At 42.6% G+C, this 24,808-nt stretch overlaps 1 protein-coding gene across 1 annotated transcript in view; it reads right to left on the bottom strand.

Annotated features, from left to right (window-relative positions):
* Window positions 1–24,808, bottom strand: part of FAM228B (family with sequence similarity 228 member B) — a 63,469-nt gene that overhangs the window by 12,996 nt on the left and 25,665 nt on the right. The window contains exons 5-10 of the mRNA XM_063115905.1: window positions 20,700–20,822; window positions 18,524–18,598; window positions 16,103–16,300; window positions 8,805–8,882; window positions 7,054–7,141; window positions 5,693–5,837 (exon numbers count right to left, since the gene is read on the bottom strand). Of these exons, the coding sequence (XP_062971975.1) occupies window positions 5,693–5,837; window positions 7,054–7,141; window positions 8,805–8,882; window positions 16,103–16,300; window positions 18,524–18,598; window positions 20,700–20,822 (707 nt within the window). The remainder of the gene's footprint in view (window positions 1–5,692; window positions 5,838–7,053; window positions 7,142–8,804; window positions 8,883–16,102; window positions 16,301–18,523; window positions 18,599–20,699; window positions 20,823–24,808) is intronic.

The following is a 24,808-nucleotide window of genomic DNA, read 5'->3' as shown; positions in this document are numbered from 1 at the left end:
TGCCACTCGTGCGTGTCCACGAAAGTACAGCTGAGGTCGTCTGCCAGTATATTGTCCTGGCCTGCGATATGAATGGCCGATAAGGCCATGTCGTGGGTGATTGCCCAGTGCCAAATGTCTAAGGTTAGGGAAATCAGGTCCATAGACCGTGTTCCACCTTGCTTGTTTATATGCCAAACAGCTGCCATGTTGTCGGTATGGATTTGAATCATGTGTCCTGACAAGGTCTGCTGGAAAGCAAGCAATGCCTTCTGAATGGCCATTAATTCCAGGACGTTTATGTGTCTCTGCCTGTTGGCAGGACTCCAGCGTTCCTGTATGGTAAGGTCTCCTCAGTGGGCTCTCCAGCTCGATAAAGACGCATCTGTCATTAGGTGTTGGGATGGCCGTGGAGGTCTGAAGTCCAGTCCCTGCATGATGTTGTGCAGATCCGTCCACGAAATGAAGGTGTCTTTCACGTTTGTAGGGAGGGACAATTTTACTCGATGAGCGTCCATTGTATTGTCCTACTCCCTCAGAAGCCACAACTGCAGAGGCCTCATGTGGCGGCATTCCCACGGGACGACACTCACCGTAGCACCCATGAAGCCCAGTAATCTTTGCACCTGGAAAGCAGATATAGTTTTCGAGTGAGAAAGCTTGAGTGCGAGTGTCACTAATGTGGTAGCTCTCTCCTCCGGGAGGAAAGCCTTGGAGCGGGTTGAGTCCAGAATTGCTCCGAGGAATTTTATTCTTTGGGTTGGTTGGAAATTTGATTTTTCTTTGTTGATGCAAAGGCCTAATTTGTTGAGGAGGTTGATGGTGAGGTGAGTGTTGTGGGTGGCTTCCTGCTCTGTATTTGCCACTATCAACCAATCGTCCAAGTAGGGGTAAATCTCCACCCCTTGAGTTCTCAGAAAGGCGCACATCGGTGCCATGCACTTTGTGAAAACTCGGGGGCAGTAGAAAGACCGAAAGGAAGCACTTTGAATTGGAAAATATCTTCCCCTACTATGAACCGGAGGAAATGACGGTGATCGCTGTGGATCGAGACGTGAAAGTACGTGTCCTTGAGGTCGATTGAGGTAAACCAGTCCCCTTGGGAGAAGAATGGTAGGATGTTAGCTAAAGAGTTCATCCGGAATTTTTTGGGGTTGATGAACTCGTTTAGATCTCTAAGGTCCAAAATAGGCTGTAGCCCCCCATCCCGTTTCGGAACCGTAAAGTAGCGGGAGTAGAACCCACATCCTAGGGCGTGTGTTGGTAATCGCTCTATGGCGCCCTTCTCTAACAGAGTCTCTTGGTCTCTTGCAACAGAGCGTCTGTAGGTGGTGAGAACCTTGCGGTTCCGAGCGGAGGGAGGGTGGTAAACTCTATTTTGTAGCCCCGGGAAATGATGTTCAGGACCCATGTGTCAGTGGTAATGGTGGTCCACGTGTGATAGAAAGGGGCAAGGATGTCTCCAAATTTTGGTGAGGTAGTTGGTGCTATAGGGCAGTCAAAGACGCCGTCTTTGATTCCTGTCTGGTTTGCTCCTGTTTTGTTTAAAGCGACCAGAGAATTGTTGCCTCTTGTACTGACCTTGGGGTTGGTACAGAGGGGCACGGTCTTGGGGTTGTTGCTGCCTGGGCTGGAATTGTTGTTGTGTTCTAGGCCAACATCTTGGGCGGAATGATTTTTGCAGCTGTTGTTGCTGCCAAATTCCCATTTTCTTGGCCGTGTTCTTGGCCTTCTGGATATTTTCCATGGACTCGTCGGTGGAGCAATTGAACAGTCCTTCTCCATCGAAAGGCAGGTCCTCTATGCGAGCGCGTGCCTCTTGAGACAGCCCTGCGGACCTTAGCCACGCATGCTTTCGTAGCGCAATGGAAGCTATCATGGCTTTAGAGGCGCAATCAGTAGCGTGACGTGCCGTATTGAGCTGTTGCTGAGAGAGTCTCATAGCCTCGGTACAAAACACATTAGCCAGTTCCCTCTGGTCATCGGGAAAGTAACTGGAGAGAGATGCCATCTTCTCCCACAAGAAGAGCTGATATTTTGCCATTGTGGCTTGGTAGTTATGTACCCGAAGAGACAATGCCATCGAAGAGTAGATTCTCCTCCCCAGGCCGTCCAATCCGCGTCCTTCCTTGTCCACTGGCGCATTGTGTCTCCTCTGAGAACGTCCCTGGGATGCTTCCACGATAATTGAATTTGGTTTTGGGTGTGTGAAGAGAAAAGGGGCTGTTTTCTCTTGAATCTTATATATGTTGTCTAGCCTCTTTGACGTTGGTGGCATAGAGGAGTGCAGCTTCCATGATTGTTGGGCTGTGCATAGCAGCACAGGTAAATATGGAATGGCCGCTGGGGTTGATGACTCACAGTATACATCGTCATAGACTGGGTCATTTAGTTTTTCTATTGGTTGGGACATTTCAATCCCCAGGGACCTTGCCATCCTCTGTACCTGGTCGGCAAAGTGTGCCAATTCCTCTGAAGGGGACACCACGTCCGAAGTAACCACCAGGTCATCCGGTGAAGGAATGGACGGTACTGGTGATGTCTCTTGTGAGGAATCCAATTGGTAGTCCTCCTCTGATGGGGCATCCAGTGTGTTTCCCCTCATCTCTGATGCAGGCAACGTTTGCAATGCTTGGGACGGTACCGAGGTGGTCAGTACTGTAGTTTGCGTCGGTTGCGAAGCGCGCCTCGGTACCGATGGTTGAGGCGGCGGTGGCATAGCCATAACCTCCTCTGGAGGCAGTGGACAGGAGACCGTTTCGGAGGGTGGCTGACGGAAACGCGGGTACGGTTCGTATGGACATTCCTGCGGGTATTGATGATAATAATAATCTTGGTGCCTTCTGTGTCTCCAATCCTCGTAGTAATACGGAGGGTACTGGGGAGGTTGCCAATCAGCGTAATAGTCACGCAATCTCAGTGGAGACCTAGGTGGCATGCTGGTGACCTGAATGAGTTGAAGCCGGTGAACGGTGACAGATGTACCCATAAGGAGGCGTACATCGGTATCGATAGCTTTCGTATCGACTGACGGTTGTTGTGGCACTTGTCGGTACCAACGTTCGTCAGTGTTGATGGGCTGTGACTCCTCTCGGTATCGAGGAGAAGGGGGACCGCGATCTGCCAAGGTATTATCCAGCGACGAACCCCTAATTTCTTGAAAAGGCCTTGATGTGCCATAGGCACCAACACTAACAAACGAACTATTTTTATATAAGGTTAGAAAACTGGAGAATAAGAGAAGAAGGAAAAATAAAGAGATTTTTCAGCTGAGGTAAAACTGTACCACAAGAGAAGTCTCCAACAAGCTGTTGACCCACAGGCGGTTGAAGAGAACTGAGGAGATAGGGCGGGAACCTCTGAGCATGCTCAGTGGACGGTGGGGGAGGGGTTCCTGCCTAAAAAGATTTTCAGCTAGTGAAGTTTCCGAAGCTGGCCCCGCGCAGGTGCAGAGCACATATGTGTGATGCACAGAGACCACGAAGAAGAAGCAACTCTTTCAGTCTGCAAACAACAGAGGCTACAATCACATGCTGGACAGGCGCAGAGTAATGGCATGACCAAATCATCTTGCTGAATACATTCTGCCCATTAACAGCCCTATGTGGTCCTTTAATGACTGCTATGGAAATGCAGTAAATGGAAGTTGCAACTTCTTGAATTCCAGCCTGCCATTAAAGGCACAGGGCTTCTGTAAGGAAAAATAAGGGAGCACCCTACTTACAGACCCTCAAAAACCCCTCCCCTAGATGTAAATGCAACTTAAAGGAGACATTTGGTGGGGGGAGAGTAAGAATTGGAATTTCCAGTTCTCAACACCAGAAGGGACTCAACTGTCTCCTTCAGTTATATCGTAAAGGATGGATTACAAGAGAGTTATAATGGGAATGGGCTTTGAAAGGAGAAGGGGCAAGAAAGAATGAGGGAAGTGAATAGATATCTGACAAGGAAATTCTGTGACAAGCACAGAGAAAAGGGTATTAAATGAAAAAGGAACATTCTCCCCCCCCCTTTTTAGGGGGGAAAACAACTAGAAAAGGAGGAAGTGAATTTATAGCTTGACATAACTAGCAACATAATGACACGTCAATTAAACCAGCATTTCTCAACCGGGGGCCACCAGGGTATTCCAAGGGGGCCACAGGTGAAAATTGGGTAAATGGGGGGGGGGGCACGGAACGAGACTAGAGGGCCACAGAGGGAAGTGAGAAGTGAAGAAAACAGAGAAGTGACCGAGAAAAGAAAATAGAAAACAGAGAAGTGAAATGAACAGAGAAGTGACCGTGCTTCTCAGTGGCTGGATTGCCATCTGCACTCATTTTACAATATCTAAAAAGTTTCCACAGCTTTGGGATGAAGCAAAATTGTTTTTCATGGAATTTCCTACTTCTTATTTGGTAGAAACAAGTTTCAGTCGTGTGAATTATTTACTCAGCCTAACGCGGAATCGCCTTAACATAATGGACACAGGTGATCTTCGGTTATCCCTCACAGCAATAGAACCGGATATAAAAAAGCACAAGGGTCACATTGATTGAGAAATACTTAAAGTATAATTTTTTATGTAATTGTATTTTGTATAAATTATAAAAATTATAAATAAAACATGTTCTATTTACAAACAAAACATTTAAATAGCTACCTTTCTACCGATAGGACAGGGGGGCCACAGGAAGGAAATAAGGTTGGAAGGGGGCCACGGTCGGAAAAAGGTTGAGAAACACTGAATTAAACTATCGTCACTGAACCAACCATAGCCTCAAATAAATGGAAGGATGGTTCCAATGATGTTGTGATTTATTTTTCTACTAATGTCCATTCTCTGGGGCAGAAAAAGTATATTGGGCTGCCCATGTCACATCCTAGACCAGTGGTTCCCAAAGTGGGTGGTACCGCCCCCTTGGGGGCGGTGGGATTACATAGGGGGGGTTAAGAAGCAAGAGGGCGGCAGGGGGGCACTTAAGGTGGTCTTTTCCAATAAGCGCCTCTCCAGAAGGTCTTAAAACCCAGGGACATTTTTATGGGAGAAGGTAGTTTGGGCCCAAGCCATATAGGGGAAGAATCCACACATGTATTAATACCGTTTAAGAAGAGTCCTTTTAATGGTGAATTGAAATGTTTCAAAAGCATCAAAACGCTAATGAAGAGACATACCCTGCTTAGTGCGCCACGCCATGCTGGCTGCAAAACAGAGGTGTTCGCTCTCTTTTCCCTCCCTCCCTCCCTCAGCAAGCCTGGGGCGGGTGCTTCCCATTTAAAGGGGCCGTGTGCAGGGGGCACTGGGCATGAGTTTGTGGAACCAAGGGGGCAGTTACCAGAAAAAGTTTGGGAACCACTGTTCTTGACCTATCAATAAATAGGTCCATTAGTGTCTGGTAGACACTACCATTAGTGTCTACCAGACAAACAGCTAGCCACACCCTGGTTAATTCTGATTTTAGACAAATTAGTACAGACTCATACAATCATGTATTTGACATTATTCTATCATTTATGTAATAGAGGTTTCAGATCACAAGACATTTAGCTGTCACCAATAAACCCTTCTTCGAATGGAAAGGAAAGCACACACAGAATAAGGTTTTATATACACATCACTGGTTGAGTCAGTCATGGGTTCCATGGAAAGCCCACAGAACTGATCTACACAGCCTCTTATGTGTGAAACATGAAATAGGGGAAACACACTTGAAAAAGTCCTATCAAACTTTACCGGCTCTTTTGACGAATCTCACTTTCCATATACCCAGATGGAATCTTCAGCCACTCAACAGGATTCATAAGCTGCCGACTCAAAGGAAGTAGCGGCAAGTCAATCTTATGGAGTTCATTCAACTCTTTGGAGGAGTATATTTTTCCTGTGGGAAGTTGAAAGCATGTAGAACAAGATCACTTCCATTTCTGGAGTGACTGATCTTGGATATGAAATAAAAGAGCTAAATCTACTCTTCCCACATTTATTTATTTATTTATTACATTTTTATACCGCCCAATAGCCGAAGCTCTCTGGGCAGTTCACAAAAATTAAAACCATAATAAAACAACCAACAGGTTAAAAGCACAAATACAAAATACAGTATAAAAAGCACAACCAAGATAAAAACCATGCAGCAAAATTGATATAAAATTAAAATACAGAGTTAAAACAGTAAAAATTTAAATTTAAGTTAAAATTAAGTGTTAAAATACTGAGAGAATAAAAAGGTCTTCAGCTGGCGATGAAAAGAGTACAGTGTAGGCACCAGGCGGACCTCTCTGGGGAGCTCATTCCACAACCGGGGTGCCACAGTGGAGAACACCCTCCTCCTAGTAGCCACCTGCCTCACTTCCTTTGGCAGGGGCTCACAGAGAAGGGCCCCTGTAGATGATCTTAAGGTCCGGGCAGGTACATATGGGAGGAGGCGTTCCTTCAAATAACCTAGCCCCAAACCGTTTAGGGCTTTGAATGTCAATACCAGCACTTTGAATTGGGCCCGGACCTGAACTGGCAGCCAATGAAGTTGTAAAAGGACTGGCGTAATGTGATCTCGCCGGCCAGTCCCTGTTAGAAAACGGGCTGCCCTGTTTTGTACCAGCTGAAGCTTCCGGACCGTTTTCAAAGGCAGCCCCACGTATAACGCATTGCAGTAATCCAAACGACAGGTTATCAGAGCATGGATAACTGTAGCTAGGCTATCTCTGTCCAAATAAGGGCGTAGTTGGTATATCAACCTAAGCTGATAAAGGTGCTCTTTGCCACTGAGTTCACCTGTGCCTCAAGTGACAGTTCTGGATCCAAGAGCACCCCCAAACTACGGACCCAATCCTTTAGGGAGAGTGCAACCCCGTCCAGGACAGGGCAAACATCACACATACACTTGCTGTACCACTACCACTTTGCTGTCTTTTGGAAAAGATCCCTAGTAGCCATATTTGTACCCTCTTTATCCCTCAGAACTGATTGGGCTCACCTGTAAGCATGGGGTGGAGGAAGGGAGAAGAAATCGCAACACCAGGGCCCTTACCCAGGGTTCCCGAGTTAAGTCTGGGATACAGAACACTTCACAAAGGCAAATAGTAAGCTCTAAAGAATACCTGTGTCACACTGTTGGATAATGCCGGCCTCAAGATATCTTCCTTGTATTTCCATTAACAAGGGATCATATAAAGGTGGAACTGACGCCTATTAAAACACAGCTAAATTCATGTTTCTGCATTGCAAAATCCCAGCACAATATCAAATCAGGCAGTTTTATTTCCTCAGGTTAAAGATGCAGTCCTATTGTTTCAGCCCTCAATGATCATAAGCCTCTGAACCTGGAGCCTTAGAATCATCCAATGCAGAGTGGGAGGCATTGCAGAGCTGATCTTCACCTCCCCGTCCTCCCAGTCTGAATTTTTTGCCTATCTGGCTGGGGTGTTTTGGAAGAGGGGAAGGAGGCTGGAGAGGCCTCAGGATAATGCTGTCCTGGCCTCTCTGGTCTCCTCCCCAGCGAATTATTATTCGCTGTTATTCGCCCAGCGAATAACAAACGCTGCTTCTGTAACAACGTTGAGGTGGAGTCCATCTTACACCTTCTCTTTCATTGTAGTTACTATCAAGAGGCCAGAAAAGACCTAACCTATCCCATCACACAGTTTTCCCCAGCCACTCTACTGGGAACCTTTCGATTATCCTACTCCAGGGCACCAACAAGTTAACTACCGAACAAGTGGCTAAATTCTTGAACCTGGTCAATCTCACCAGACTGCTTATGATTGGCTGATCATAATCTTTGTGGAGCAATTTAACTGCTCCATTTCTTAATGATTTTGTATCTTTCATTTTATTAATATGTTTTATGTTGTGGTCTGAACTGTAAATAAAGGTTAACTGATTGATGTCTGAACCCAGTGAGGGTGGGTGGCTGGGGTAATTCCACAGGGCAAGGGGTTATGCTAATTAAGCAGCTCACGATGAGTACATTGGTTATTTTCCCCACATGATCATGCAAACATGCCCAAGGAAAGAAGAGAATATGTGGGATGACTCTGGCCCTGCCCACTTTTTGGTTCTGGCCCCACCTGTTCCAGCCTTGCCCAGTCCTAGCATGTAGCCCCCATCATATATCCCCCAAGGGAATACAGCCCTCAAGGGGCGGGGGAGTTCCCAGTCCTCTGTTAAAGGCTTCCAGAAGAGAAGTTTTGGTTTATTGCTGATGCAGTACAGCAGTTAATGAGCTGGGCAGGCGTGCCTATAAGGCTAATGAGGGATTACAAAAATAATGCATATAAAGCACCTTGAGTACTTGAGTATTCTTCTACTCCAGGGAAGCTTAAATGTATGGCCAATTTAAGTTTTACCTTTATTTGAAAGAATTGCAGGATAAGAAAAAGCAACTGTAGATAAACAAGATCTTGCTGTGTATGTGGTTTGATACCAGATTTTTCTCAGATCACTCAGTTAATATGAACATGATATTTATATGGCTCAAAACCAATACCATCGTTTACTGTGCAAAATGCTAACATGGTTTCCATCTGTCAGAAACTAAGGAAAGGAGGTTTATGTCCACAGCCACAAATACTGTGGACAGCAAGAAACATGTGAAGGAGTGAAAATGTGAAGGTCCTGGTGGAAAAGGGAACGGCCAAGTCTGTGGATATATGTACTTGTAACACGCCTCAGATCAACCCCTAAAGTGCCAATTAATCCACAATGTATTTTCTATTTAATTTTTTTAAAGATCTTTGACCCAAACCAAACCCTTCACAGGCTCTGCCTAACAATACTAAGTAACCAATAAAATTATTATCAATGCTCAATCTTCTAGTCAGAATAATCAGAGAACACTGGCTTATCCTACCTTCCAAACATCTGTACAAGTCTTCAGGAAGAAAGGGTCATAACATGAAGGGCTGTAACTTTCTAGAAACGCAGCGCCCTGTGCAAGGAGGGAAAAGCACTAAGTTAAGCTATGACTACGGCATCACAACACTTAAGGAGCGGTTAGTTAATATATTTCCTCCGTGGTATCTTAAGTACATCTTAAGTATCACACATGAAATATCCTACATGACTATTAACAGTTTTGAACCCTCAACATTTATCTAGCATTTTCTTAATGTGAAATGCATTTATCTTCATCATCCTCACATAAACAGCGCTCTGAAGTAGGATATTTTACTCACTTTACAAGCATGGAATTGAGAAAGAAAGTTAATTTGCTCTTTAGGGCAATCTGAATATTTCAGCTCCCGGACAAACCAATTTTATAATCAAACAATACTTTTTTTTCTTTTCAGCATTATCAGGGTTGCAATTTTAGGACAATAGTCCCCAAAATATGAGTTACGACTTTTAAGAAGGGACCCAAGGTTATTAAAAACAGATTTTATGGCTATTTAAGGACGGAATTAAATGTGAGATTAAAACATACATTTTTAAAGTGTGCTCACCACTGGCCATTTTATTTTTTCAGGAAAAGCAGCTACGCAGGGTCTCAATTTTAAGCTGGACCACAGTGAACAAGGAGGGGGGTGTTAGGGTTTCCTCATCATACAGTTTCTCACTGCCCTTTGCTGTTTGCCACAAGCAGCAACTTCTGGGGAAATAGCAGCTGGAAGGAGGTATTTTCAGAGGGAAAACTGCATGGGGAGAACAGGGTAAACACCCAACCCCCATACTGTGCGCCATGGTCCTGATCAGGGCCCTGCTTACATGTTTTTTTTGTTTTACTATTGCAGTTGGGGCTGTGCATATTTTTTAAAAAATGTGCATTTAACTTGAAAGATAACTTCTTGATCAAAGAGTGAGACACAGGACACGTCTACACAATACACTTATATAAACTTTAAATCCGTTTATCTGTCATGATTCCAAATCAAGAATCCTTGAAAACTGCAGTTTTACGGATGGGCTTAGAACTCTCCCGAAATCAAGAGGCAACACCCTGACTAAGCTGCCATTCCTACGATTGTTTTACCCATGGCATTTACATTAGAAGCCACCTTGAAACCAGAAATATTTGCAGCGTAGCTGTGTCACACACAGGTGAATCCTTTCAATAACTAGTTTGGAAATCCTAGTTAGGCTTTTATTACTGTTATATCAAATATACAATTACAAAGACTGCAGATCCCCACTGAGCAAATAAATGTAGGGCCTGTCCCTGCTCCAAAGAGCTTACAATCTTGTGTGAGAGAGACCTTTTACTATGTTAAAGGGGAACGACGTTATCTTGCCAGACAGTTGATATGCAAAGTCCATCACATTTATATGTCTTTTTCAGCCTGTGATAGCATTGAACCCAGAAGACCACTTCTCACCCCCACTCTAGTCATCAACAACATTCACTGAACACTTCAAAATCATTTTAAGTATGAGCACCTGGACCTCATCTACTGTAGAACAGCTGACCCTCGTTTATGGGCCATGGCAATGAAGGAAACCAAAGCAACTTCTGTCTTCAAGGGTATTTACTGCTGTCACTGTTCTTCTGCCGAGCTTGATACCTCCTGTAGGATTGGATAGGTGGAGGTATAGGGAGGAAGAAAGGATTATGGGAATGGTAAGAACTGAAGTCATGAGGAGGCTTCTCTTCAGAAGCTAGAGTCTGTTGTGAGGACAGAGGTGGTTCAGAAGCTGAAACAGAAGAGGGTTGAGGAGCAGAAGATGCAGAGGGAGAAGGAAGAGGAGATGGGGGGAAATTTGGCAAAACAGCGGAAGAGCTTGCCTGCTCGGAGGGGGACAGCTGTGAGAAGGGTGAATGAAAGAAGAGAGAAGGTGAATAGAGGTAAGGGGGGAATGGGGGAAGCAAATGAAAGAAATGAGGTGGAACAGAGGGAGGAAGCAAGATTGAGGGGAGAACTATAATTGGTGGAGATGTGGAAGGGGATAATGAAAGGAGAGAAAATGGAAATGGAGGAAGAAAAGAGGGGAAGTATGAGCTGCAGGAAGGAGAAGGGGACTCAAAAAGTGGGTGAAATGGAGGAAGGAGCACACAAAGGGAGACTGGGGATCCAGGAGCAGAGGAAGCCTAATGGAAGGAAAGACACAAGGAAAGTAGAAAACATACATAAACAGAAAAGTACAGAACACAACTAAAACCATGGCCCAATTTGCTTAGAAATGGTATGAGAAAATCCATCCATTAGGTTTTATCCGAATTTTCATGAAATCAGCTTTGGTTTGTCAGTGACACATGAAGCAATAAAACAGAGTGCACACTACCTAGAAACCTGATTTCACAGGTCGAACTGCAGTGGAAACCACCTTAGTTTTGTACTGAGTGGGCAGAGTCCAGCCAGTTGAATTGAACGTCATCAACAGCATAGATGCTGCTCAGTGAATGAGAGAGGTTTGTTCCCTGCCCGTCCATCCTCCCTGTTCAGGGAAGAATAATGGAAGTCCTACACCTCTCCCCTCTTAGTCACCATTGCAAAAGGTTAAAACAGACTACACAGGGCCTGTTCAGACAACATGCTAAGCCATGGTTAGGCTGCTAACCCTTTTGCAGCAAATGGTTAGTGAGCATGTTTTAACCATGGTTATGTAGGTACCATGGTACGGAACAGTTCACATGACATGCTTAGCTCAAAATGCTTAACCATCGTGTCTTAGCATGTCTTCTGAACAGTGACATATTGTTAATGGGTAAACAGGCTACTGCGCTACTATGAATGTCAGAAACAGTGCTACTGCAACATAGTGCTAAGTGGGAAAGGAAGTCTGTGCCTAAAAGCACCCTACTGTGAATGGGGGAAAAGGGGTGGCCACACCCCTTGACCAGGATCACTGCCAGGTCACAGAATAAAGGCATACCCAGAATTTAATGTGGGAGTTGAGACAGGGAAACTATAGTGGAAATGCATGAGAGCTGCTTTTAAGGAAAACAACACACTAAAACAACTTTACGAAAATGCACCTTTTCCAGAGGAAAGCTGCAGGGTTGCTGCAGATTGGCGACAGTGTCATCTGTCACAAACAACCCCAATATGCTTTCCCCTCCACACTAGATTAGGCCCATGACAGTTAATGCCAGGAAGTGACTGATCCAGTACAAGTTTCACTCTTTCTTATTACAACTAGTAGTAAAGTAAAATTGACAAGATACATGGGCTGTTTCCTTAAACATGTAAAGAGTACAGATCTGCACCCAGATCTAATCCTAGGAAACATTTATCAAAAGATACACACATACCTCCAATTATCTCTGTTTACCAGGGATAGTTCTTATTTTTCAGTTTTTGCCCTTGATAAATCAGTGTTCTATTTTTGGTTTTTTTATGATGTAATGATAAAAGCATTAAATGCTTGTATAAGAAATTCATAATTTGTTAATAGCTGCCCCACCAAAGGAAATTTATCAAAATATATGGATTTATTAATTATGGACAAATTAATGTAGCAAATTAAGCCTCAAAAAGGAAGACAAAAATATCATTTTATGGAAGACTGATGGGAAGTAACACAATCTTTGGAAACTGAGCCAAAAAAAGTACAAAGATATTGCTTTCAGGGGGACGTTATACAAATGAAGCAAAATAACAGTAAGTAACCAGGGATAGGGTGGGTAATTGTAATTATAATTATTTTTTATTATTTATAGGGACGGAGAGGAAGTTATGTTTGTTGTATCCTGTATTAACTGTTGTGAAAAATAAATAAAACAGTAAGTTATACAGTCGTCCCACCCCCAGCATTGATTATACGTCAGGAAAGCATCTGATATCCATGGTATTTGACAGTAGGTTAAAAAATAGCAAGGAATCTCACATTATCCATGAAAAGCTGTCTAGTAGCAGGGGAAAAAGTGGTGATAGAAGTCAGAACAAATGGCATCCCTATCAACAAGTATTCAAAAGGTATCACTGCAGGCTTTTCAAGACACTACATACCTGTCCCACATTTTCCATTTGAACAAGAGCTATCTGTAATTAACGGGAATATTGTCCAGAGGCTGACAGTGTCTGAAAGTATGTGCTTCAGGAAATACATAAGGGTTCAACTGAGCATTGAAAAAAATTAAAAGGGGGGCTAGAGATGTGATATATTAGAGGAACATGTATGATAAAGGAACTTGCATGTTGAATAGATGGTTAAAAAAATGTGACACATGCCAAACATATCAGTACAGGCAACAAAATCAACCATGTGGATGTTCAATGGCACACTAGATCCATGATATAAAATGGATGAGGATATTTTTATGTACCCTGGCAAAGTTTACTTGGAATAACCATGTTTAAAAACTTGAAATTAAAATTTTAGCCTGAGCTTAAAAACAATCAGTAGAAGGTAAGGCACTGTAGCTGATCATGGCTAGAAATTTGTTGGCCAAATATTCAAACATTTGCTGAGGATTTCGTTTTCAACCTATCACATTAAATCCAAATAGCCTTGTAGAGAATGGGGAAAGGATAGTCAAGGAACATAGAAAAAGTCAAGATTCAGGGACAGACCTCTATCTAGAATTGACAAGCATCAGGACATCATCTTTGGCTCACAAAAAGTCTCCAGATTAAATATTATTTGAAAAGAAATTGAGAACTCTTCTTTCAAGCCCAGTGCTATAGCTCAAAAAGACAAAAGAGTGTGGATGTATTTAAAAGACCAGACTAAAATAAAAATGTTAGTATGAAAGTGGCACAAGAATTTAAGCTGTTGAAGTTTTACAACAAAATATGTGCATGATGGGGCCAGAGGGAACAAAGGCTTGTACAATATACACATAAAACGGTAACACCTAATGGTCACACTTTTCACTGTAATAGGAACCATTTCAGTATGTCCTAGAAAGGAATGAAAAATCTTAGAATTATTGTAGATCACAAGAGGAATATGAGCCAACAGTGTGATGTGGCTGCAAAAAAATCAAATGCTATTTTGGGCTGCCTTAATAGTATAGCTTCCAAATCGTGCAAGGTACTGGTTCCCTTCTATTCAGCACTGGTTAGGCCTCATCTTGATAATTGCATTCAGTTCTGGGCACCATGCTTCAAGAAGGATGTGGATAAGATGGAGGGGGTTCAGAGGAGGGCAATGAGGATTATCAGGGATCTGGAAACAAAGCCCTATGAAGAGAGATTGAAAGAACTGGGCAGGTTTAGCCTGTAGAAGAGAAGACTGAAGGGAGACATGACAGCACTCTTCAAATACTTGAACAGTTGTCACACAGAGGAGGGCCAGGATCTCTTCCCGATCATCCCAGAGTGCAGGACATGGAATAAGGGTCAAGTTACAGGAAGTCAGATTCCGGCTGGACATAAGAGCAGTACGACAATGGAACCAGTGACCTAGGGAGGTTGTGGGCTTCCCCACACTAGAGGCCTTCAAGAGGCAGCTGGACAACCATCTGTCATGGATACTTTAAGGTGGATTCTTGCAATGAGCAGGGGGTTGGACTTGATGGTTTTATAGGCCTCTTCCAACTCTGCTATTCTATGATTCTATGAATCCAGAAAGTAGAAAAACTGTCTAAGTTTCATTGGAGAGGATGCCAAGAACAAGGGACATATACACATCATTAGTGTATGTATTGTTTGCCATCTGTTATTACCAAACAGTTCTGAAGAAGACAGGAGAGGCCTGGTTTGTTTCTCCAATGGAGACATGGCAATGGCACAGCCTTTTGGTGCCAGAGATTATAGAGATGAAGTACTGGAAATGATGTTGCCTAAAACAAACACCACTTTTCAAATAATCATTGCCCACTTCAAAGCAAATTAACATTTAAGATTTATCATTTACCTATGTACCTACTTACAACCATTGGTCACTTAAAGCACTTTTTCACCCTCACAACAACCCTGTGAGGTAGGTTACTATTATTTCTATTTTACATATAGAGAGTTGAGATGCAATTGTGCATTGAGGCCCTGAGATCAACTTGAACCCAAGTCTCTGTATTCCTAGTCCAACAATCAATTCGCTGGTCCAAGACTGTAGGACTAGACTTTTGCTTTCATCCATCACTTATCCATTTAAATGCACTTCACTGAGGCTGCAAATAAGATCTTATAATCCAATTGTTTGCTCTGCATGTACATTAATATTCCATGTAATTTCCTATAAGGATGTGGGCTTGTCCTCCAATTGTTCACAGATGGCTTGGTGCCTTCATGCCTATCTTGTACTTTTTCACAGTTCTGTGTATAACGTCCTTTGAAGAAACAAAATTAATTCATCCGAGTTGATGAACCAGAAATAAATTCTGTTAACAAATAGTGAAATATACATAATTGGTGAAGCAATTTTTTTTAATTAGAAACAATATAAATGGGGGAGCAGATGGGCAGACAGGATCTGCATCTCCCTCTCCACCCTTCACACACATCTACTGAAAGGGCAGTCGTGGTCTATCGGGCCCCACTCCTCCCTTTGGAATGTAGCCACGGGCAGGGAAGTAGCAGCTACCGGGAGCTGCTATTTTTCCACTGTCAACATAAGAAGAAGAGGAGGAGAAGAGATGGCCAAGGAGCTGCCTGCCATATTTCACAGTTAGGGATCCTGCAAACATATCTTGTTCTTGTCTATGTCAGAAAACAAAACCAAATAAATCTTCTAGAAGGAAAATGCTTTTGATTTGTTAAGGCAGTGGAAAAACAGTCCTCAAGTTATCTATTCAAACCCAGATAATGCTGAAGTATTTAGTTAAAATGGTGACACCAGATTTCAGATTTATTCTGAGAACCTACACAGTACCCTCTCTCCTGCTTCCAAGCTGTCAGTGGGGTGGGTAGGTGGACACACACCTCAGTCTCCACTGATCCATTCAGTTATTTAGGCTTCATTTTAGACACCTGTTACGCTACTGATTTTCTCATTAGAATGTTCTTAGCTGATTCAATATACAAGTTTCTCATACACATACACAAAATGTATGTATTCATCTCTATAGCCAACCTGTAACAGCTTAAAGACACAATGGAATGCATGTTTAGACAGGAAAAAGGCCTAACGCTCATTTGGGAGTTGTAGGATATTTTTCTCTCTTTGTTCAAACATGCATAGGATTGTACCCTATGTCATGGTTTGTGAATGTTTTGCTAGTAATTCTACAAAGAGCTAGCGCTGGTCTTAACTGTGATTAACAAACCCAACAGTTTTGCCAACAGCCTGCCAAATGTCTTCCACTAATAAATATCGTTTCATTACCAATACCTTCTTATTACAGTAGTTTAAGTAAAGGGAGAGCTGTTTTCGCTTCCTTTCCTCTATTTCTTCGCTTGACTGGTTGTCAACTTTGTTCTGTATTTTCCGTAGCAGAGGTCTTGAAACATTCTCAAACCATTTCTTGTAAAGTATTTCCCTCCTCCTTAGAGCTAAGAAATCATTGTGCTTCAAATACCTGTCTACTTCCTAATTGACAGAGAGACTATTATTAACAAAGCTAGGTAGCTTATGAATTAGTAAAACAAAGCACAGACTTTAAATCAGTTACAATATTAAAAAAATAAAGGAAAACTAAAAGGTGTCGGTAACATTAGAACATTCCTATACAAAAGACATGCCTGACACAACACTGGGTGTTCTTAACTAGAAACAAGTGTTTATTCTGGAAGAATTTCCTTGCAGATAGGAAAAAAGTGATAACAGTGAGCCTAGTTATTTGGCATCCCTTAACTAACAAGAGGTTGGACTCAATGGCCTTATAGGCCCCTTCCAACTCTACTATTCTATGATTCAAACATTCTAGCTGCTAGAATGTTAAGTTAGTTAAGGGATGTCAAATACATAGATCACATGCCACAATTTTATTTGGCTGCAAAGGCCCCTGATAAACATATGAGAAGCTCACATTAATTTTTGAAAGGCAAGGTTTCTTGTTGTCACAGTTGTGAAGAAGATCTCGACAGCGTGAAGTGTCAAGCAAGAGTGAGGATAGTTTTAGGGGCTAGACTATGCTTCAGATTGAGGGATATGATGACAACTGGGAGGGATTGTCATACTCATTGCCTAGAACCCAAGGGCCCTACCCACTTTACACCTTCCCACGTAGCAGAATAAGTCAAACTTGAGCTATGTGATATCTGACAGAGAATAATATAATAACACTAAGATATCTTATACACTCTCTGGCAAAGAACAACCTAGGAGAACAACTTAAGGCATGCACAGCAGTTTGAAAGGCAATGCATCACATATCTTGGCCTTTTTCCTAGGGTAGCATAGAGAACTACATACAAAAGTTGAAACCCACCAACCCAGCTGCTCTTAGGCGGCCACTACCAGTGCATGCAGGCAAGTCAAAGCAAACCCAGCCTAGTTCTATTTGATATCCAAGTACTTCCTTAATGCATTTGTTGTTTTTAATTTGTACTCCACACAAACAAATTATTTATCAATTATTGGGAGGTTTTGAAGTATAATAAATAAATAAATCCAAGACATGCATGGGCATACAAGTGTCCAACCTCTGCAGGATCTATTAGGACTTACAGGTGTATTTGGAACAGCTCACATCTAGAACTTGGAAAGGAACAAGATTTCATTCTTCCCATAACTAAATTCAAATCAATGGCACTTGCAGCAGAGTGACACAGGGACCCCCAGGAGGAGGTCCAATATTTAAGCGTCCAACACAGAGTGGGGGTGCAGGTCAACACAGTGGAATTTTTGAAAGTAGCCTGAGGTGGAGCAATGTAGCAATGGTAGAGGAGAAGGCATGAAGGGGCTAAGCAGGAAATGCAGGGGACAAATATATTCAAGGGTAAATCCACACAGATAGTACGAGATGTGATGCTAAATGCTATATAAGCATTTAACATGCCTGATTTTTATCCTCTAAATAGCATTGGTGGGGGAGCAGTCAGGATAGGAACTGCTACACATGGAGAAGGGGGCTTTAACTCTCTCCCCCCCACCCCGGCACAGTGTTCCTGATGAAAAGCCTGGAGAAGAGAAGCCACAATAGCACTCTTCAAATTCTTAAAAGGTTGTCACACAGAGGAGAGCCAGGATCTCCTCTCGATCATCCCAGAGTGCAGGACATGGAATAACGAGCTCAAGTTACAGGAAACCAGATTCCGGCTGGACATCAGGAAAAACTTCCTGACTGTTAGAGCAGTACGACAATGGAACCAGTTACCTAGGGAGGTGGTGGGCTCTCCCACACTAGAGGCATTCAAGAGGCAGCTGGACAACCGTCTGTCAGGTATACTTTAAGGTGGAATTCCTGCACTGAGCAGGGGGTTGGACTTGATGACCTTCCAACTCTACTACTCTATGATTCTATGAAATCGATCCTCCAGTTGCCATTAGCCCTAAGGCAGAAACTGACAGCTCTCTTCCCCCATGGCTGCTATTTAAAGAACAAAAATCAGACATCCTGAATGCTTACATACAATTAAAATCACACCTCTTTTGTCCCACAGTGGGTTCAGTTACTGCTGAATGTATACCACATTTATAATGCCCCTATTAAAACAAACATTCTAGTCAACATTCAGATATGAAAAAGCATTAGATACAAAAGATATTTTAACAGCCAGTTTTAATAGCCTAGGCATCTTCAAACCTGTGTGTCTTTCTCAATAATCAGAATGACAATACTGCAAACAGACACTGAGTTTTGTTTCTTACCCTCACAAAGCGGTTTTCTCTTTCTAACAGGGATTGAGTGGAATCAACAACATCCTGGCTTTCATTAACTATGGCCTAGTAAAATACCAGCAAAATCTGTGAAGTAGAACTGCTGAATTGAGAGTAGTAAACAGAATTAGTTTTATGAACCAATTAGCACTGTATGACCAACAAGAAGAAGCTGAAAATAAAGTTACTGTAAAAGCTTTATTTGGAGTTAATAGTGCTACTATGAAGCTATACTGAACTGGATATTATATCAGAGTAGGGAAAAATTGCAAGGCATAGAAAGTGATGAGAAAAGTTGTCATTGTTATTACTTGCACGGTCAAGAAGATTGAAAGAAAAGCTGACTTTGGTGGTCAGAGCTGTCAATCCAACAAGATTAATGACATATTAAATTAGTTTAGAATATGTAGGATGTTACTAAGCTGCACAGTAAACGATCTAATAAATCCTAATTTAAATATTGTGCATTTCAGTACAATTCCCTAGAGCAGACTGAAATATTTTACCACGCTTCAGGCATATTAAAAGAAATAAGTGGGTGACCATCAGAAACGCTATGCCAATGTACGTAGATGGATGCGCCACAAGTACACAGGACCCCAGGGCCAAGAGCAAAGGGGTCACTGACCAGCAATTGCTGTTAACCAAATTCAGAGGCAAAGTTGCATTATTGTTATTTTGCTAAATTGCTCCATGCATGGTACTAACAGAGCAAACCTAAGGGAAGGGTGGGGCAGGGAAGGGTGGGGGGTGTAGCATAGCAGCTCCTTCACCACTTCCAAATGTCTGCCAGGCCAGACAACGGAAGACAGGCAAAGAGCTTTGGGTCTCCAGCAGTTTGTTTTCTAAAATTTCCCCTCCTGGTGGTTACAATGGGAGGGAAAATAATTTGCCAGCCGGATACTGAGCTTCTCTAAATGAGCAATTTATTGCACTCATGGAAGTTTGTGAATCCATTACACGACACTGTCAACATCCAGGCTGTCTCCCTAGAAATCTCTCTTTAAAAAAAAAACACACCCAGAAATAATAGTTATCTAGGAAATCACAGGCTCTCCCAGTGTGCAAACTTGGTGTTGCGTTATAATTCTGCCACTAGATGGTGATGTCTCATTAAACTCAATGAAGCCTTTCCAAGGAGGGAAGCTTTCAATTCAAAATCACATAATTGTGTGTGAAGGACTGCGTCGTCATGGTGGGAAGACTGCAGAGGACAAAACCCCTGGTAAGGCTGTGGATTTTTTCCTGTGTGTAGAGAAGCTCACTGGGGCCTGGATCCTGTGAATCCAAGGTTGCCCCTCTCCTGCTCCTGCCAGTGGTAGATTTAGAGCTTTCCGCAGCTGTAATGCGATGGATGTGGCCATTGCCCCACACTGGTGGAGCTCTTGTCTGCCTTGTCCTATTCCCCCTCCATCGGCGGATCTGGGTATTACAATTGCTCTGTTAGTCATTAAAACACAATTCTATGGCCCCTACACATTGTCTGAAGGGCCATAGGATACTAGGAATTTTCACTTATGACCTTGGAGAAAAAAATCCCCACTCAGATATTCACCCCTGCCCCACTCCCAGCAGCCAGTAGGCACAGAGGAGAGGAAAGAAAATGCTGTATTCTGTGGCTTCTCCACCCCCTCAGAAAACTCCACTAGTGCCCATCTAGTGGGGAAAAATTAAAAGGGCAGAGAGGCAAATTTTGCTGGCAGCAATCTAGCAGCACATAGGAATCTACAGGCACAGCAGGTGGCAAACCCAATAGGGTTGCACCCTGAGTTACTTTCATTCTTACATACATATTATTACCCAAATCAATGCCAACTTTTAAAAAGTTATTTCATTTTAATAATACAAAATAATTAAAAAGCAACTGCAATCTGAAAAATCCCCAGGCAAAGAAGGGAAGAATTCAGTTTCTTCTAATTCCAAAACACACACATTCAATAAACTGCATGGAATTCATAGAATGGCTGTCCTTCCGAACAGGAAACTGTCTGTTACCCCTTTTGAAATGAGTACCTTCCAGTTTATTGAATGTGTGTATTTTTCAGCCTCAAGCTTAAATAGAAATGTTAGCTAGCTTGTTCTCCTCCTCCCAAGATGACAAACCTTTAGCAGAGTATTGCCAGTATTGATTTCTGACTCCTCCCCCAGCTCCCAAAATCAGCTGTACCTGTGCGATGGAAAAATGCTTCTGTGTTAGCCAATTCGGTGAATCTTTGGCCTTTTCAAACTGGCTATTTCTGCAAGTCTTGCTTGGTGATCTACTCAAAGATGTAGACACTGCTGGAAGAGACTTATAAAAAGGGAAGGGGAAATCACAGTGAATGTTCCACCCACCTGAAATCCAAATTTGCCTATACAAGGGGTACAGGATTATGTCTCCCCATTCATCCATCAAAATATTGCGAAGTTTGAAACCCTATGCCCTGAAATTTCTTGTTTTCAATCTGGTGTAGATTAAAGAAGTGAAATGTAATACCTTTCATAGGCCTCTAGAAAACTGAAAACCTCACTCCAAATGGCAAGTACCCTATGTGGATAATAATAATAATAATAATGATGATGATGATGATGATGATGATGATGATGATGATTACATAGGAAATGGTCAGACCATTGATCTAACTTGCCGGTACTGTCAGTACTGCCTGGCTCTCCAAGATGTCAGTGTCAGGCAGGATTCTTTCCTAATCCCCACCCCCCGGGATTGAACCTAGCACCTCCTGCAAACAAATTATTGTTCTACCACTGAGCTGCATTCTGTCCCCTAATGGTTTGGCAACCAGCACCTAAATACAACCACATTGTCCCAGCACTGAGTCAACTGTACACTGAATTAACTGAATTACTTGGTTTTCTTAAAGTAACCCACATGAACTAAGACCAAATGAGATCACACTGTGATATTGGGGCTGTTCACACAACACGCTAAACCACACTCAGTAGTTGAGTGTGGGTTGTTGTTGAACTGTGGATTATTTGTTAAACCACTGAGGGTGGTGTGTTGTCTGAACCCAGTCACTGCATAGGCCTGTTCAGACAACATACTAAGCCATGGTTAGGCCACTAACCCTTTTGCAGCAAATGGTTAGTGAGCATGTTTAAACCGTGGTTAGGAATGGTTCACATGACACGCTAAATCATGGTTCATGACACAGTAAGCCATAACGTTTTCCTAGGAAACCATATAAAACACTGCAAATAAAGAAAACTGCTCAAAACTCTATTAGGGTATGATGAGCAACTGTTGGCTTCAATGCAGAATCCTTAAATTTCACCATGAATGGAGCTGACCACTCAATATCAGGAAAAACAAAAATCTCAATAACACCATTTAGTAGCATTTGTATAATGATTTTCAGTGTTCAAAGTGCCTTAATATATTGACCAGATTTGGATGATATGATAACCCATGTTGGCTTAATTAACCCATCATGAGTTATTGTGTCGTCTGGTGGGAGTTTTTTTTTAACCCACGATGGCTTATTTGGCCAAAACAACCCACTCTGATAACCTATGATGCTCTGATAACCTCTCGTTTGGATTACAACGTGTTATACATGGGGCTGCCTTTGAAAACGGTCCGGAAACTTCAACTGGTACAAAACAGGGCAGCACGCTTATTAACAGGGACTGGCCAGGTTATCTGAAGGAACGCCTCCTCCCATATGTACCTGCCCGGACCCTAAGGTCATCCTCAGGGGTCCTTCTCCATGAGCCCCTGCCAAAGGAAGTGAGGCAGGTGGCTACCAGGAGGAGGGCCTTCTCTACTGTGGCACCCCGGCTGTGGAATGAGCTCCCTAAGGAGGTTCGCTTGGCACCTACATTATATGCTTTTAGACGCCAGGTGAAGACCTTTTTATTCTCCCAGCATTTTAACAATCTATAAATACATTTTAACTTGGTGTTTTAAATTTGTAATTTTGCATTGCTGCTGTTTTTATCTGGTTGAGCTTTTATATTGTATTTTATATTATGGTTTCATACTGTTGTTTTATACTTTGAATGGTTTTAATTTTTGTGAACCGCCCAGAGAGCTCCGGCTATTGGGCGGTATAGAAATGTAATAAATAAATAAATAAATAAAAATTTAATCTATCACGGGATACTGTGGCGTGTGGTGGCCACAGTGGGTGAGTTTGGTTGGCTACAGGGCTGTGCGGCAAGAGCAGTCAAAACAGCTGCTGCTCTACCAATTTGGAGCTAGTCCACTTTGACTTGGTACTGGACCCAAGTAAAAGTTCGAACAACTGAGGCTTTGTGCTTTCTGTTGCCTCTCATTGGAAATTACTCTCAGTCAGTATTAGACTGAGTTGCAAGCATAGTAGCCTCTTAGGAGGGGCTACACTTGGCCAATGTCAGAAAAATAGGTACAGGGTTTTTTTGTGCTACAGCCCTTTATATTTTGATTGCTTCTTATAGGGAAAAGCCAAGAAATATTTTTTTATTTCTTGGCAGAATTGGCAGTATTAGCTGTCTCATACAAGTGAATCAAATTTGCCAAACTGAAGAATGATAGCCAGCCTAGACATTTTGAGTCTCCAAAAGAGAAAATACTTTTGAAAATTAGAGTCAGGCCAGAGGTGTTTCTAAGTAAGAAACCAGCAAAGTTTCAGAAGGGAAAGGAGAAGCCGTTCATGTGGGACTTCTCCGATTTGGGGGGAGGAGTAATTTGCTTTCCCTTCCATCCCACCCCCTCCTACAATAGTTTTTGTAAATTTGCATGAAAACGGCAAACGGTCTTATGAGTCCTAAGGTCTCCTAGTAACTGCAAGGCTACTGAGCTCGGATGGAAGAAGCAGGCTTTTAAAAAATTATTAATTATTATTATTATGTTTTAATGTTATTTTGAAAATATTTTTATTGTATGAGTTTGTTTTGTTTTTACTTTGCATTTTTTATATGACTAGTTTCCTTTGCTCCAGCAAAGGAGATCGTTACCTTGTCGTGGTGCTGGAGCTTGAGCACTTCAAGGATGCCATGAGCTAAACCGTGAAGGGACACCCAAGACGGGAAGGTCATGGTAGAGAGGTCAGACTAAATACGATCCCTGGGGAAGGTAATGGCAACCCACCCCAGTATTCTTGCCATGAAAACTAAATGGATCAGTACAACCAGAGATATGTCGGTATACCATCGGAAGATGGGACCCCCAGGTCGGAAGATGGTCAAAATGCGACTGGGGAGGAACAGAGGATAAGTTCAACTAGCCCCAGATGTGATGACGCAGCTAGCTCAAAGCCGAAAGGACGGCTAGCGGCCGACAGTGCTGGTGGTGAACGACGAATCCGATGTTCTAAAGATCAACACACCATAGGAACCTGGAATGTAAAATCTATGAGCCAGGGCAAATTGGATGTGGTTATTGGTGAGATGTCAAGATTAAATATAGATATATTGGGTGTCAGTGAACTGAAATGGACTGGAATGGGCCACTTCACATCAGATCACCACCAGATCTACTACTGTGGACAAGAGGATCACAGAAGAAATGGAGTAGCCTTCATAATTAATAATAAAGTGGCTAAAGCAGTGCTTGGATACAATCCAGAAAATGATAGAATGATCTCAATTCGAATTCAGGGGAAGCCATTTAACATCACAGTGATCCAAATATATGCCCCAACCACAGATGCTGAAGAAGCAGAAGTAGATCAGTTCTATGAGGATCTGCAGCACCTACTGGATAATACACCAAAAAGAGATGTTATTTTCGTTACAGGAGACTGGAACGCTAAGGTGGGCAGTCAAATGACATCTGGAATTACAGGTAAGCATGGTCTAGGAGAACAAAATGAAGCAGGACATAGGCTGATAGAATTCTGCCAGGACAACTCACTGTGCATAACAAACACTCTCTTCCAACAACCTAAAAGACGGCTTTATATATGGACTTCACCAGATGGCCGACACCGAAATCAGATTGACTACATCCTTTGCAGCCAAAGGTGGCGGACATCTATACAGACAGTAAAAACAAGACCTGGAGCTGACTGTAGTTCAGATCACGAACTTCTTATTGCACAATTTAGAATCAAATTAAAGAGAATAGGGAAGACCCACAGATCAGTTAGATATGAGCTCACTAATATTTCTAATGAATATGCAGTGGAAGTGAAGAATAGATTTAAGGGACTAGATTTAGTAGATAGGGTCCCGGAAGAACTATGGACAGAAGTTCGCAATGTTGTCCAAGAGGTGGCAACAAAAAACGTCCCAAAGAAAAAGAAAACCAAGAAGGCAAGGTGGCTGTCTGCTGAGACACTGGAAGTAGCCCAA

Source organism: Elgaria multicarinata, chromosome 2 (assembly GCF_023053635.1).
Source record: "Elgaria multicarinata webbii isolate HBS135686 ecotype San Diego chromosome 2, rElgMul1.1.pri, whole genome shotgun sequence".
Lineage (NCBI taxonomy): Eukaryota > Metazoa > Chordata > Lepidosauria > Squamata > Anguidae > Elgaria > Elgaria multicarinata.
The sequence above is the reverse complement of the archived record's forward strand: the minus strand, read 5'-3'. Positions and strand labels throughout refer to the sequence as shown.